At 51.9% G+C, this 15722-nt stretch overlaps 1 protein-coding gene across 1 annotated transcript in view; it reads right to left on the reverse strand.

The window, feature by feature from the left end:
- GFPT2 (glutamine-fructose-6-phosphate transaminase 2) overlaps positions 1 to 15722 on the reverse strand; it is a 45770-nt gene that overhangs the window by 4348 nt on the left and 25700 nt on the right. The window contains exons 8-17 of the mRNA XM_062188579.1: positions 13103 to 13182; positions 12540 to 12657; positions 10438 to 10601; positions 8811 to 8906; positions 8136 to 8233; positions 7710 to 7830; positions 5286 to 5443; positions 4955 to 5069; positions 2594 to 2721; positions 356 to 523 (exon numbers count right to left, since the gene is read on the reverse strand). Coding sequence (XP_062044563.1) covers positions 356 to 523; positions 2594 to 2721; positions 4955 to 5069; positions 5286 to 5443; positions 7710 to 7830; positions 8136 to 8233; positions 8811 to 8906; positions 10438 to 10601; positions 12540 to 12657; positions 13103 to 13182 — 1246 coding nt within the window. The remainder of the gene's footprint in view (positions 1 to 355; positions 524 to 2593; positions 2722 to 4954; positions 5070 to 5285; positions 5444 to 7709; positions 7831 to 8135; positions 8234 to 8810; positions 8907 to 10437; positions 10602 to 12539; positions 12658 to 13102; positions 13183 to 15722) is intronic.

The following is a 15722-nucleotide window of genomic DNA, read 5'->3' on the forward strand; positions in this document are numbered from 1 at the left end:
GAGTGAACCCACAAATAGAAGACCTCTCTCTCTGCCTCTACTTCTCTCTCTGTGTAACTCTGACTTTAAAATAAATAAATAAATCTTAAAAAATAAAAAAAAAACTGCATTACAGCAGCCTCAGGGCTGTCACACAGGAGCAGCTCCCAGGTGTCCAGGCAGGATCCAGGGCAGCTCAGGGCAATGTGGACAGTGGGGTCTCACCCAGGAGCTGCTGTAGGATGCGGCTGCAGGCCGGCCACTCCCTTCCCCAACGTGCACACTGCTCACAAGGGGTCTGGGGGTGGGTGTGGTCACTCACAGCAGGTGCTGTGAGGAAGGGAGCAGGGGCCCCAGCCCAGCAGGCAGCGCTCACCTGGCGGGCCGTGACCTGCTGCAGTGCGTTCTGGCACTTGGCGAAGCATGGGTCCTTCATGATGAGCATGATGACGGGCATCTGCTTGTCAATGAGCGCCAGGGGTCCATGCTTCAGCTCCCCAGCCAGGATGCCCTCCGAGTGCATGTAGGTTATCTCCTTAATTTTCTAGGGAGACAGAAGGCAGGATTGGTGTCACCCTGGACACACAAGAGGTGGAACAGATCAGTCGGAGGGGAAGGTGGGGGACCTGGAGGATGACTCCAGAGGGCAGGGAGCTGGCAGTTGTCTGGCAGATGTGCAAGGAGCGGCCAAGAGCACTGAGGGTCCACCTGGGGCCAGACCCCATCACATCCCCTGTGTTGCCGGCCAGTTCCATGGCCAGCATTGCCTTGGGCAGAACACCACCCCAGCATAGCCGGTCTCCCCCCACTGCCAGCCACATGGCTGCTCCTCATTTATCCTTTATAATGACGGCATTGTGTTCTGCCTAGACACGCCTTTATCGCAAATTTTACTAATCACATCCTCAATTTTCGAGCCAGTATCACCACCTATGTCTGCCCCAGCTGACCTATGAAGCCAAATCACATGCCGTGCACTGTTAGCTGAATTTCCCTCTGTGTTCAGTTCCCACTGAGTCCATGTCACTGGACTGGTCAGCGTGTTCTCCATGCCCTTGCCACTATTCAACTGGGTCAGGGAAATGTGGTGAGGCGGGTGGCTCCTCCTGGGGGCGGCAGACAGCTGGAGTGACCACAGAGGGGCCATTGACTCCTGCCGGCAGCAGCCTCAACACTTCTTTCTTTCCCCAAAGAAGAACGTGGAGGCACAGCTGACCATGCATCTTTCAGCAGCACGCTCCCCAGCGCGGGGTGGTGCAAAAGGGGCTGAGACCCACTCAGGCACACAACTCCTGAAGTTCCTGGACTCTTCAAGGGCCAAGTGCCTTTCTATGATAATGACTGACCAACGGCTGGCAAAACCCTGGGTGGCTTCAGGATGAGGACTATTCAGCAAACAAACAAACAAACAAACAAACAAAAAAACCAAAAAAAACCCAACCAGGCAGGATTAAAGGGTTGGGACTTTCAGCCTCACTCACCAACATCTGGGACACAAAGAGGGCTGAAGGTTGAGCTTGTCTCTGATGGCCAGTGATGTAATCAATCGTGCCTAAGTAATGTGGTTTCCATAAAACCCCCAGGGACAGCTGATCATGTAGGGGGCACAGGGGCCCTCGCCCCTCCTCCACACCTCATGTATCTCAATCTCTGTACTCTCCGTAAAGTCCTTTGTAACTGACCAGTAAATGCAGGAAAAGTCAAGTCTCCATGGGACACATGTGGAGGTGGCAGCTCACCGGGGTCTCAGCTGGGGACCCCCTCCCTCCCCTGGAAGAGGAGGGAGCCAAGCAGGGGAGTGCTGGGTGCTCTTGTCCCCGTGCCCAGTGCTGCCTCACCTGGACGCGGTCTCCCCCTCCCCGTGCCCGAGCATCGTCATGCACAATCACAAGCTCACAGTGAGCCAAGGGCACGCTGAGCCGCATGTCCTGCGGAGCTCTCTGCCCACCCCGTTGGCGGCCTGCAGGCCTGGCACCTGGGCTCCTGCTGCAGCAGCTTTCAGTCACACAGGTGCAGACCACCCCTGCTCCGGCAGGCAGAAGAGCTGGGCCCTAGTTTACAAAGCAGGACCTCACGCTTCCCGTGGAAACCTGAAGAATCACGAAGAACCTCAGCACAGACCCTACCCTGCCACTGTGGTCTGCGGAAGTCCGCCACGCAGGCTGCCCCGCTGCACGGTTCCTCTGTGTGGTCTCGAGCAAGACTCTCAGCCTCTAGGAGGCATCGCTTTCTGCAGACGATACTTGCCAGCCTCTCAGAAGGAGCTCCTGAGCTGTGACTGGCTGTGCCAGAGGGTGCCTGGTGTGGCTTGCATTCCTCAAGAGATCCACCCAAGGGTGCCCTGACCCTTTCTCCCCAGGAGATTGGGAGCTGTCTGGGGGCAGGCACCTGCCTCACCTTTTTCTGTGTCCCAAGAAGCAGAACAGCCTCATTGCAGTGCTCCGTGCAGGTTCTGCCACCAAGGGGTCCCCAAGCCCCAACCCCCACCCCAGCCCAGTGCCCTGCCCGCCTTCCTGCTGGTTTCTTGGGCTATCTACTATACCTGCCCTAAATGATGTCGGGGAGGGCTGCACGGAGGGTGCTGGGGTGGGGGACCGGGCAGAGAGGGGCTCACCAAGGCTCCTTCCAGGCATGTGGCGTAGTTGTAGCCTCGCCCCATCACCAGCAGCGACCTCTGTGTGTACAGCTCCAGGGCCAGGTCGTGGATCTTCTCATCCAGCGACAACACTTCCTTGATCAGTTCTAAGGCATACACAGAGTGAAGTTAGTTCATTTTAAAATATTCGCAGGGGCCAGCATTGTGGCACAGCAGGTTAAAGTGTTGCCTGCAATGCTGGCCTTCTATATAGGCACTAGTTCAAGTCCCAGCTGCCCTGTTTCCAATCCAGCTCCCTGGGAAAGCACTGGAAGATGGCCCAGGTGCTTGGGGCTCTTCCACCCATGTGAGAGACCCAGATGGAGTTCCAGGCTCCTGGCTTAGGCCTGGCCCAGCTCTAGAGGTTGCAATCATGTATGAAGTGAAGCAGTGGATGGAAGATCTCTCCCTCTCTGCCTTTCAAATAAATAAAATAAATCTTTTAAAAATAGTAATATCAATAAAGAACTCATGTTTTTTTTTTTTTAATATTACAATACTTCCAAGGTAGATGGCCTGCAAGTTGGAAACCATGCTCCCCACTTTTTATTTTCTCATTTTATTTGAAAGGTAGGCAGACAGAGATCTTCCATCTGTTAATCACTCCCCAAACACCCCCAGTTGTCACAGTTGGGCCAGGTTGAAGCCCCTGTCACTTGCTGAGTCTGAGGACAAAGCCAGAACATGCTGGATTAGCAATTTTGACTTTTTGGTCCCAGGACACCCTAACACTCTTAAAAATTATTCTGAATCCCTAAGAGCCTTTGTTTTTATGGCCTAAAGCTAGAAAATGCTATTAGAAAATAATACTGAGAAATTTTAAAATCTTAATTCATTAGAAATAACAATAAACCCATTACATTATGGTATTAAAAATTAACTAGTGAGAAGAGTGGCAGTACATTCCTTTATGTTTTCGCACATCTTTTTAATCTGCTGTGATATGTTCTTTTCATTGAAGTATAGGAATGAAATCTGGCCTCACAGAGAAGCCTAGCTTGAAAAAGGGGTGAGTATTTAAAAAATACTACAGTAATAATTGTGAGTATTCCTCTTTGGTATTACATTAAATTCAAGAAGCAACTGTTTCTTAAAAGAGTATTGTAAAAGTGAAGTCTATGGCCGGTGCCGCGGCTCACTAGGCTAATCCTCCACCTTTGGCGCCAGCACACCAGGTTCTAGTCCTGGTTGGGGCGTCGGATTCTGTCCCGGTTTCTCCTCTTCCAGTCCAGCTCTCTGCTGTGGCCTGGGAGTGCAGTGGAGGATGGCCCAAGTGCTTGGGTCCTGCACCCCATGGGAGACTAGGATAAGCACCTGGCTCCTGCCTTCGGATTGGCGCGGTGCACTGGCCACAGTGCACCACGGGAGCGGCCATTGGGGGGGTGAACCAATGGAAAAAGGAAGACCTTTCTCTCTGTCTCTCTCTCACACTGTCCACTCTGCCTGTCAAAAAAACACACACACAAAAAAAGTAAAGTCTGAAATTTACCTTAAAATGTACTTGCACCTGAAATCGTTCTGTTTATTTTGTGCATAATTTTGTACCATTAGGCATTGGCCAGAAAGTTATGCAAATCCTCTAAAAATGGACACATTTCACTATAAAACACCATGATTTGATTGGGGGAATCTTTAAATACTAGTAAGTGGTCAAATTCATGGCAGTAGATACAACCAAGCAAAACCTAGAGCTTGAAGTTCATCCTTGGTGATAAATTGGTTGTCTTTCTTGAAGTGTCAGGCTAATTGAACCTCAAACAGTTTTTTAAAATTACTTATTTGAGAAGCAGACACACACACAGAATTCCCATTTGCTGGTCTACTCTCCAAATGCTCCCAACAGCCAAGGCTTGTCCTGGACCAAGGTCCGAAGCTAGGAACTTAATTCAGATCTCCCACAGGAGTGGCAGGAACCCAACTGCTAAAGGCATCACCATGGCCTCTCCGGGCCTGCATGAGCAGGAAGCGAAGTCAGGAGCCAGGAACTCGCATCTCACCGCTAGGCTGAATGCCTCTCCCAACTCTCTTCATATGTGAGTACACCTGGGCCAAGCCTGACCAGCCTGTACACAAACACTTGCTGAGGTCAGAAGGTCGGGGAGGCAGCTGGGCAAGGGAGGGGAGGACCGAGGGCAGGGGCAGCAGGGGAACAGTGCCCCGGGGCTATCGGGCCTGGTGAGGGTGTGCTTTCCATCTTGCAGTGAATGGTGGGATTTGGTGCGCACAGTGTTAGGAGGAGGCGGTGATGAACGGCACCGCTAACAGCAGCGGTCAGGGAAGAGAGTGGACAGGAACAGCGGACCCATTTGAAAACATGGAAAGCTGCGATCCGGCACACACCAGGCAAAGCTCTCAGGCCCCGGATAATCTCCTGCCGGCGGCTCTGCAGCGAAATTCGGTCTTCTGACATCATCAAACCAAACATCACCAGGGAGATGAACTGGCTGGTGTAGGCCTGTGGACAAGGAAGGAGGGGCGGGGGCTGTGAGACAAGCACCTGGCAGCCGTGCCCAGGCCACGACGCAGAGGGAACGGGAATGGAAAGTCACATACACACGCTCACACGCGCACATACACACACACACACCGGAAGGAAAAGAGCACCGGGCAGAGCCGGGGCAACCATGCGCCTCCCCGGGGCAGCAGGAGGGCACCCGCGCCAGGCTCCTACCTTGGTGCTGGCCACGCCGATCTCCGGGCCTGCGTTGATGTGGACGCCGCAGTCGGTCTCTCGGGAGATGGAGCTGCCCACGGTGTTGGTGACGCCCACGGTGAGGGCGCGGCGGTCCTTGCAGTAGCGCAGGGCCAGGAGGGTGTCCGCAGTCTCGCCTGCCACACGGGGCCCCTTTCAGTGCGGACTCTACCCGGCCCAACCCATCCCGCCAGCTCCTCCGCGGAAGTCAGCACGTTCCTCGAGAGGAAGAAGCCTACTCCGCAACGCGCGATCTTGTTACTGCTCACGTGCAAGACTTTGTCCTGTGCGAGGATGCCCGGTGGCAGCCTCCACGCCCCCTTCCCCTTGCGGCTGAGGGCTCAGTGTGGCGGGAATCGAGGCCTCAGCAACTGCAGGAGATGGCTGGGCCCGGGTCCCGCATTCTTTCTGGGATTCTGCACAGCCCTATTCAGAAGTGCAAGAATGCCCCCAAATGGTGTTTCTCAGATTCTTGCAACCTCCTAATGTGAACTCAAATTGTTTTTGTAATGAAGCTAATTAAATAAGTTCATGCATAAACCAGCAAAATTCCCTATGTTTGTGAGTCTTAAAGGATTCAAACTAAATCAAGCATGAACCAGTCCATAACATCAAGGCCATCTGAACGCATAGGAGTGGCAGGAGGCTGTTCTGTGCCCCCTGGCCCCTGCTTTTGGCTCTGTGTTCACCAGCTAGTCCCTAGTTTTGATGTAGGTTTTTTCCTTGTGACATCATTAAAAGATTGAACATCATATTCTATAGAGACTCGGGCTGCTACAGTATTCTTTTCATAGCCAATTCATCTCTGTTCTTTTGTTGCTGGCTCAAACCAATTGATGAAATCTGTTTAAGCTCGGATGGGACTATAAACCCAAAGGCGACTGTGGCAGAAACTGGGCAACCAGGTGGTCAGCAGCCGGGGGTGTGTGTGTCTGTTCTAGTGTTTCTTAGCTTCTGATCAAAACAGAAATGATATTAAAAATCAAGATAGATGCAGTGTTAACATCCACAATACTACCGTCAACTTTTAAACCATGATGAGGACACTGTGGCTGTTTTCCTTTGATCGTTTTTATCATGCCTTCTATTTATGAATTGAATGTGTCTGGGACTGGCTTCAAAATAATCTCAGAGAAGGGAGGCGTTACCACTTGTGTGGCTGACGTGAAAGGGCTGAGCCCATTCTTGCATTCTGTGGCATCTCTACTTCCATACATGTTTGGAATGCTCCAAAGCCAAGGTTCACCTCGGGATGCCATGACCTAGTGCTGGGGCCCCACCAGGCAGGGCGTGCTCAGCTAAGGGAATGCCTTCCACCTAGCAAGAGCAGGGTTGTGCCACACTTCCCCCTGCTGGGCACCCTGGGCACTGCACACAGTGAGCTGCCAGGGCTGGAGCTTGGAGCCTGCAGAGTCCCTGAAGGGATTCTTAACTTAGAATTTCAAAGGATTTTTTTTTTCCTCCACTAAATTAAGTCTGGCAAACAATTACGAACAAATTGGTGAGTGGTAGCTGAAGTCCTGGACTTGGGATGGCAGGAGAAAGGAGAAACCATGGGGCAGGGGAGAGGCCAATGGACCTGGATCCCCAGCTCAATTCCAGCTCTGTCTCACATGGCTGCCCTCCTGGTAAAACGGGACAGTGGCAGACAGCTCCAAGGACCAAGTGACTTGGTGCTCAAGAGAGCGTGTGGCACGTGGTAGCGCACAGAGGACTTAGTGGGATTGTTACGTAGGAAGTCAGAAATTGAGCCTATGTGTGTATGAGAAAGGCCTGAAGACCAGCACCCACTGCCGGAAGCTCCTTGCACTTCAAAGTCCTGCTCAGACCCTGATAACCTCCTAGGTGGTCCCAGCCCTTCCCCCCAAGGAAAACTCCCAGGAGAATTCCCTTCTCCTCAGGACCAAAGAGGTTACCTGGTAACGTGGGGCAATAAAATCATCTCAGACACACCCTAAGGGAAGCCCCCCTACTCTGTCAGGGGCCAGCACTCTGGGGAGGAATTTGCTAATTCTCACCCAACAAACCCTTCCTCCAGGACTCTCCATCTTTTGTCCTGGAGGAGAGGGGTAGGTGGGTAAACAGACTCCCTTAAAAACCTAGGGAGTCCAACTGGGCTGCACGCTAAGCCCTGCCTCTCTGCTGAGCCACCTACCCAGGTGTATTCTCTCACTCGACCATGTAACCTTGCTCGCCCCCAGTCTGGTCGCTCTCTCCCTGTCCCTTCCGTCCTGACGGATGCCCTGTCCCCAGTAAAGCCTTTTCATTCCACTTTCTGTCTCACGCCTGAATTCTTTCTTGCATGAAGACAAGAGGCTTCCGCGGCCTTCCCTCCAGTAACAGGATGAAGAAGGGAGGGAGGTATACGGAATGAACACAAACCTGTCTGTGCCCATCCCTTACCTGATTGGCTTATGAAAAAGCAGACGTCATCCCTGAACACAGGTGTGTTCCTGTCCAGAAAATCACTGGCAAGTTCAACCATCACCGGGAGCTCTGTCAGTTCCTCCAGCACTTGCCGCGTCTGAGGCCAAGAATGGGGACTCGAGTCAGTCCTGGGGGCCACAGGGACATGGGAGGCTGGGATTCTGGGGCAGTGTGTGACACGGCAGCTCAATGTCTGGGATTCTGGGGCAGTGTGTGACACGGCAGCTCAATGTCTGGGGAGGGGTGAGAGGGGTTCGGCCACTCACAGGGCACTTGCAGAGACAGGGCTCAGGGCCACTTCTCACACTGGCTCAAGGGAATGAGTGCGAGGGCTTTGCCAAATTCAGAAGGCCAAGGGCACGAGAACATTTAAGAGCCATGTCTCTAGCACGTTGCACTTACAGCCACGGCGGCATGGTAGCTGGTCCCACAGCCAATCACTATGAGCCGGCGGCAGCGGCGAATCTCCTTCAGATGGTCCTTCAGGCCGCCCAGGAGCACTGTGGGCACACGGGACGGGGTGGGGGGTGTCAGTGCTAGCACACGGCCACTACACGCTATCAGCACAGGGCGCAGTGGCGCTTCCCCCAGCAAAGAGGATGTTAAGGGAACTGGGTTGACATTGGCCAGGGTGTGTTGGGTGAGGACGGAAACACAGAAGCTAGCCTTGGGAGCAGACCTGCATTACAAATCTAAATTACTGCTTTTGTTCAGTCACCTGCTTGGGTGGGTCCCAGCCTCTCCCTGGGGGCAGCTAAGTGAACTCTTATCTGCTCTGCACCCAGGGGGCTGTTAAGAACTTTCTGGAGGAATTTTAGGAATTCCACACCAGAATCCTCCCCTCAGGGAGACATCCCCAACAGAGAGGAAGGAAAGGGCTCAAGCCTAAATCCATAAACGCTCCAGTCTGAATCCAGACAGCCAGCATCCAGAGATGCCTGCTTGGTCTATCAGGTGTGTTTCTTTTCATTAAACTTTACTTCCGTAGTCATCCTCCTGGGCCTGTGCCTTCGTCCTCCTAGAGACAACAAACTCAACAGGGCTAGGAACAGCCACCGACTCCTGTTTCCAGGTTACCTGTGTTGGTTTCAAAGTTCACCCGACCTCTCATGGTGTTGAAAACCGACTCTGGCTGCTCGAAGATCTCCTTCTGCATAAACGCGCTGAAGTTGCCTAGCAAGGAAGCACCAGGAGACGGGTCAGTTTCAAGTCAGTGACATTTCCAGTACTGAGCTTTCAGTCAGGAGGAACAGTCTTTCCGTGGCGGTGACACCCACTGCAGGTCCCCAAGCGTGTCCCCGGGGACCATCCTGCCTCACAGCAGGTCAGCCTCTCTGATTCACACCTGAGACCCTGCAGCTTGAGGAAGGAAGAGGTTTGCCTGTGGCCTGTTGGCGAACAAAGAGTGAGGCTGGTCTCCCAGGTCGACATGCTCCTTAGCTCCGCCAGGAGAAAGTAAAGGGATAATGTCAAAGCTGCCACGGGCTGCAGGGTGCTGGCTCCCCTGACCGAAGAGCAGCTTCGGAGGCTTTGGAGAAGTCCACAAACTTGGTGGGCGGTGTTCTGTGGGATATAGGCCTGGGTGAGGCCACACAGCACCAGTGTTCCCTGTCTGCTGCCACGGGACAAATAAAGTGGCTGAGAAGGAGACCATTGCGGGTACTGGTTCTGGGGAGAGGCCAGAGCAGATACAGACTCAGGGAAGGGATTTTAGGCAACACCCCAGAGGGAGCTCAGGGTCCTGTGATAACAATAAGTGCAGGACTGTGGCACAGCGGGTAAAGCCGCCGCCTGCAGTGACGACATCCCATATGGCCACCGGTTCGAGTCCTGGCTGCTGCACTTCCAATCCAGCTCTCTGCTATGGCCTGGGAAAGCAGTAGAAGATGGCCCAAGGCCTTGGGCCCCTGTACCCGCATGGGAAGACCCGGAGGAAGCTCCTGGTTCCTGGCTTTGGATCGGCGCAGCTCCAGCCATTGCGGCCAATTGGAGAGTGAACCAGAGGATGTTAGACTTCTGTCTTTCTCTCTCTGCCTCTCCGTCTCTCTGTGTAACTCTGACTTTCAAATACAAGTAAAAAATAAAAGTGCAGGGGCCCCAGGTGGAAGCACTCAGCCTGCCTGGGTGGCAGGGAGGTAGCCAGGCCCATGGGGGCCACATAGTGGGCAAAGGGGTAAGTGTGGCAGGGCCAGGTTTGGCTTAGTGGGGGTGGATGCAGCAGGGAGTTTGGATTTTATTCTAGGGATGGGAGAAGCCACTGGAGGGCTTTGAGTAGTGGAAAGATAGCAGGGCCTGACTTAAAAGTTCTGAAAAGTTCACTCTGGCTGTGCAGTGGGGTAGAGGTTGAAGGGGACCAGTGTGGGTACAGAGAGAGAGACTCTCCTTCTGGGAGCAGTGGTCCACACCCGCTTTTCTGCAGACCCCACAGTGGAGGGGAAATAATGCCTGGGCACAGATGGACCCCAGGGAGTCAGGTCCTGACTCAGCGGGATCAGGCAGATCCTGGATACAGACAACAGGGCCCATGGAGCTGCCAGATTCCTCACATCCCCTCTGCTTGTGAGCCACAGGCCACCTGCAGTCCGCCCAGGGCTTTGGTGCAGGAGGGCTGTGGCACCTACACAGGGTGGGGCAGAATGTGGGGAGCGCCCTTGCCGTCAGGGCCCCAGTGTCTGCTCCACACAGACTCTCAGAGGACACCTGCCTTTCATGATCTGCTGCAGTTCCATCTGCAAGGTCTGGATGGCTCGAGAGGGGTCGTCACTAGCCGAGCGCTTGACCCGGTGAATGGAGAGTTTCCCATCAGCCACTGCGGCAATGTCGTCGTCCTCGAGGAAGATGACCCGGTTGGTGTGCTCTATGATGGCGCTGGGCCAAGGGAGACACAGAGGTTAGGGATGGCGCCTTGCCCTCAGTTACGAGGTGGCAGTCACTCACTCTCCCGAGCATAGAGTCCGTGCCCTGGCATTATATGGGGTACAGGGACACCACCCCAAAAGCATTCATTCCCCTTCTTCCCTACACCTCCTCCCCACCCCTCCAGTCCCAGACATTGCTCCCAGAATCATTTCTTCTGTAAACAGTTCAGCTTGTGTCTCTAAAAAACAAGGACGATTTTTAACCTACTACAGCACCATTATCCTTCCTAAAATTCATAGTTTCCTTCAGATCACTAAACAGCCAGTACGTTCAGATTTCCCCAGCCATTTCGGGGATGTCTTTCTGTGACTGATTTCTCCAAATCAGAGTCCACACAATGCTACCTGGGGAGAATGCTCAGGAAGCAACACTTGTAGTGAATTGTAAAGGAAAAGGGTGAAACACTTAACTTGTATTTTAAAAACGTCTCTTTCAGAACACCTCAGTTTATGCAGGCAAGTTTCCCTTTATAGAAGTAATACTGGGGAGGCAGACATTAGGCACATCGGTTAAGATGTGCTTGGGATGCCATATTGAAGTGCTTGGGTTCTAGCCCCAACTATGCTTCCAAGTCCAACTTCCTGCTAACGCAGGCTCCAGGAGGCGGCAGATGACGGCTCAAGTAGGAGGACTCCTGCCACTCACATGGGGGACCTGAACTGACCAGAAGATGAAATTTCTGTCTGAGTGTCTATCTTTCTGCATTTCTGTGCCTTTCAAATAAAATGCAAATCAATCAATAAACAACTAAGTAATACTGTTAACAAAAAAGGAATGGTTGAATTAGAATCATGAATTTAAGGGCTTCTAATTATTAGAAGCTCTAATCAAGACTCCTTTATGGCTGTTGAACCATGAGAGATAAAACTGAGAAGCTTTATGGTGGATGGACAAGGCCACCAGCACTTGGACCCCAATCATCTTAATAAAAGAAGGAGACAGTGAAACATTGTGTGTCTCCTATGGAAGGACATACCCCACCTGCGTAATCGTGCAAAAATAAATAAAAGCTGAACAAGATAAAGCCCCTGGAAACGGTAAATTCTGGGTTACAAGAAATGCAGTGGACAGAGGAACATGTTAGACAACACCACGAGGACTTTCTCTCTCTCTCTCTCTCTCTCACACACACACACACACACACACACACCAGACTCACATAGAGACGCAGACATACAGAGAGTCACACACACACACACACACACATTCAAATGGAAAGAAACAGTAAAGGCTCGAGTGGAAGAGATGGTACTGGTGATCACAGTGTTCTATTAAATAGCAGTAAGGTGGTTTGGGATTTTTGTTCTCTGTCTCTCCTCTCCTCCTGAATGATGTCTGGGACTACAAAATGTATATGAAGCTGAATTTCTCACATTTCAAAAATTATTATTCTGTGGATTGGTGATTTTTGAATTTTGGAACCAACTGGGCAAACCCTTAAATCCTGGCTCTGGGTTGCAAATGGCCAGAGCTCAGAAGAGAGTGATGTGGTGGCCACTTGGGCCATCTAAAGGAGCAGTCGAGTACAGCCTCAGGGAGTGGGGCCAGGGGGCAGCAGTGTCCAGGGTGCCCAGATCTGCTAGTTTCTCCAGAGAAGCAAGAAATCAGCTTTTTCTGTGACTCTTTCCCATTATAAAATGTTGGCAGCTAACACAATTAACTTGTGAAGGCCCACACCATGCGGCTCTTGGCCACTGGGCTGCCCAGAGCCATCACACGTGTGCCCACAACACAGAGATCTCAGAGGGAGGACGCCTGAAGGCTGAGGTCTGCCTCGGCTCCTAGTCCTGAGACAACAATCCAAGGGGCATGAAGAGGAAAGACTGGTGTTCAGACAGCCACTCTTTGATGACATGATCCCAGCAAAGAAGGCACCTGGACGCTTACCTTGCATCTGAAGCGAAGAAGAATTCCACGGCCTTATCGCCCACAGCATGAAGGCAGGTGGAGCTGTCCAGCCTCCTGGTCCTGGCTTTGCAGGTGCTCTTTGCATTCTCAATCGTGCCTAGCAAACAAAGTGACGATGCAAATCCAAGCAGCCTCTGGGTTGCTTCACACGCGGCAAGGAGCCCATCTCCCTTTTGAATACGTGTGGGAGATACTGCAATTTTTAGCTCTGGCTGTGCCAGCCAAATTGTATAAAAGCTCCCCAAATAGCACAGTACCACTCCCCTCAAGAGCATTTGAAACGGCTGCAACGTGAGAGCAATGCAAACAGAAACAAACCAAAGAAACACTCCAATCAGCACACAGTTGCCATTATACTGGGCTCTCTACTTTTGTGCATGTTTGAAAATATCCATAATGAAAAGCTTTTTTTAAAATGGAGCCAAATCTCAGTTGCTTGAAATTCTCTTAGACCTGAAGCTGCAGGCTGGTGGGGCCCCAGGGGGTTGTGTCCTTGCCTTGGAGGGGAGCTGCCTGTTCAAGTCCTGCAAGGGGAGACTTACATGATCTGTACAGGATGGGGATCTGCTCCGTGGAGAGTTTGTACTTGCTCCGCACCCCGATGAGCAGTGGGCTGCCTCTCCTGGAGGAAGAAGTCAAGTCAGCCATTGCCTCAGACACTCAGGACTGGATGTCACCTCATATTGGGGTGGCATTCCCAAATCAAGCTTTTCCCCTGTAGCAGGGAGCTGTGTTTCTGTCCCATGGGGGTAGATGCTGTGACCACAGGAAGATGCCCTCAAGGTCTGGAGTAGGAATGGCAGCCCAGCATGTGAACCCTGGATCACTAACAGCCTCACCCACTGTCCAGTGAGCCTGGTAACCTGTCCGACCTCCATCTTCAGGGGACCAGAGACCAGGGACCCCTCCAGTTCATGGTGGTCCGCCCAGAGATGCCCTCTTGTCTAGCTCTGTCACTCCCTAGCTTGAGTGGGCACTCAACTAACTGCATTTTGTGTGCATAGTTGGTCTTCTGAAGATGTGTGCTCCATATCCAAGGATCAAACAAACCACAGATCAGAAATATTGGGGGGGAAAAAAGCCCATAAATGAGGAGAAAGCAAATCTTAGTTTGCTGTGCAAGGAATACCATCTCAAATGCACACGAATGAAGTGACAAGTAGATACTGGACCAGGCGTTGTGATAGTCTAGAGATGCTTTCAAATACACGGGAGGGGCCAGTGTCTGGCCGGGTGCCACATCAGTGTGCTTGTGTTTAATCACTATTGCAGTAGTGATGGCCTGGTCCCTGCCACCCACACAGAAGACCTGGATTGAGCTCCTGGCTCCCAGCCTTGGCTCTGGTCCAGCCCTGGCCATTGCAGGCATCTGGAGGAGTGCCTCTCCAATGAGTAATTTAAAGTGTACAGGAGGATGTGCACAGGTTCCACGCAGACTCTATGCCACTTTATAGAAGGAACCTGAACATCCACAGATTTTTGCTGTCCTCGAGGGTTCTGGAACCAATCCCTCACACATACTAAGGGATGACTGACCTCTGCTTTGGGGGCTGCCTCAGACCCTTTCCAGGGGGCTTCGTTTCTGCCTGAGTGACACCTCACAGATGGAGTGCAAGGTGGCCCTCATCATCAAGGAAGAGTGATTTGCATGAGGCATATTCTCGCAGCCAGGTGGGTGAGGGGCTCTGACTCGGGTCTCCCCTCCTGGGGACCCACTTGGCCAGCAGCTCTCCACACACATGGAGGGAACCCTCGGGACGGTGCTTCAGAGCACTGCTGGCTCACTACTTCCAGTGGTGAATGAGTTTAAAACCTTATTCCGGGCTGGCAACGTGGCTCACTAGGCTAATCCTCTGCCTGCGGCGCCGGCACCCCAGGTTCTAGTCCCGGTTGGGGCGCTGGATTCTGTGCCAGTTGTTCCTCTTCCAGCCCAGCTCTCTGCTGTGGCTCAGAAAGGCAGTGGAGGATGGCCCAGGTGCTTGGGCCCTGCACCCACATGGGAGACCAGGAGGAAGCGCCTGGCTCCTGGCTTTGGATCGGCGCAGCACACCGGCCTTAGTGGCCATTTGGGGGGTGAACCAATGGAAGGAAGGCCTCTCTCTCTGTCTGTCTCTCTCTCAATAAAAAAATTAAAAAAAAAAAAAAACTTATTCTGTGACTTTTAATGGCACACTGCCTCCAAAGTCTAATTCTTTGCTTATTCTTATAAATGAGAGCATGCGATCCAAATTTACAATGGATGTGCCTAGAAACCAGCTGTTGACTTTTGAAACTCAAACTTTCTAACACTGTGACCCTTAGTCAGAACCCAGGCAGGAAAATCTCCAGAGCCAAGCTCCTGACAGCAGGGACTCACTCCAAGATCCCCAGGGATGCCTGAAACCAGACAGTACCAACCGCTATATAAACCACGATAAAGTTTAATTATAAGTTAGGCACAGAAAGAGATTAACAAGAGATGAAGAACTCAATAAAATAAAGCAATTATAGCCATCTACTGTTTAAAGGTTTTTTAAGACTCTCAAATTGCTTCTTTCTGGAATTTTCTTCACTTATTTTTTCAAAGATTTATTTATTTATTTATTTGAAAGGCAGAGTCACAGAGAGGCATGGGCAGAGAGAGAGAGAGAGAGAGAGAGAGAGGTCTTCCACCTGCTGGTTCACTCCCCAAATGAACACAATGGCCAAAGCTGGGCCAATCTGAAGCCAGGAGCTTCAGGGACCCAAGCACTTGGGCCATCTTCTACTGCTTTCCCAGGCCATAGCAGAGAGCTGGTTGGGAAGAGGAGCAGCTGGGACATGGACTGGCGCCCATATGGGAGGCTGGCACTGCAGGCAGCGGCCCTTCCACTTAGTATTTTCACACTAAGATTGACTATGGGTGAAACTACAGAAAGCAAACTTCGGGGAAAGAGAGACCTACTGGACTAAGTGTGTGCTTTCCTCTCTACATATTCACTTATTAACAAGAAGAAAACCCTGAGGGTGTTTTAATAAGGCAAAGTGAGAGAGCTGCCTCAAACTTGTTAATTCAATACAATGGGTAACATTTTACCTCAATCAAATGTCTTGCTAACTGAAAAGGGACTAACTTGATAGTGAGCCTGAAGGCAGCCCACGGATGTGCCTTAAATTTGCTACCCTGCTTCCAGCCAGGCCCTC

Source organism: Lepus europaeus, chromosome 4 (assembly GCF_033115175.1).
Source record: "Lepus europaeus isolate LE1 chromosome 4, mLepTim1.pri, whole genome shotgun sequence".
NCBI classification, from domain to species: Eukaryota; Metazoa; Chordata; class Mammalia; order Lagomorpha; family Leporidae; genus Lepus; species Lepus europaeus.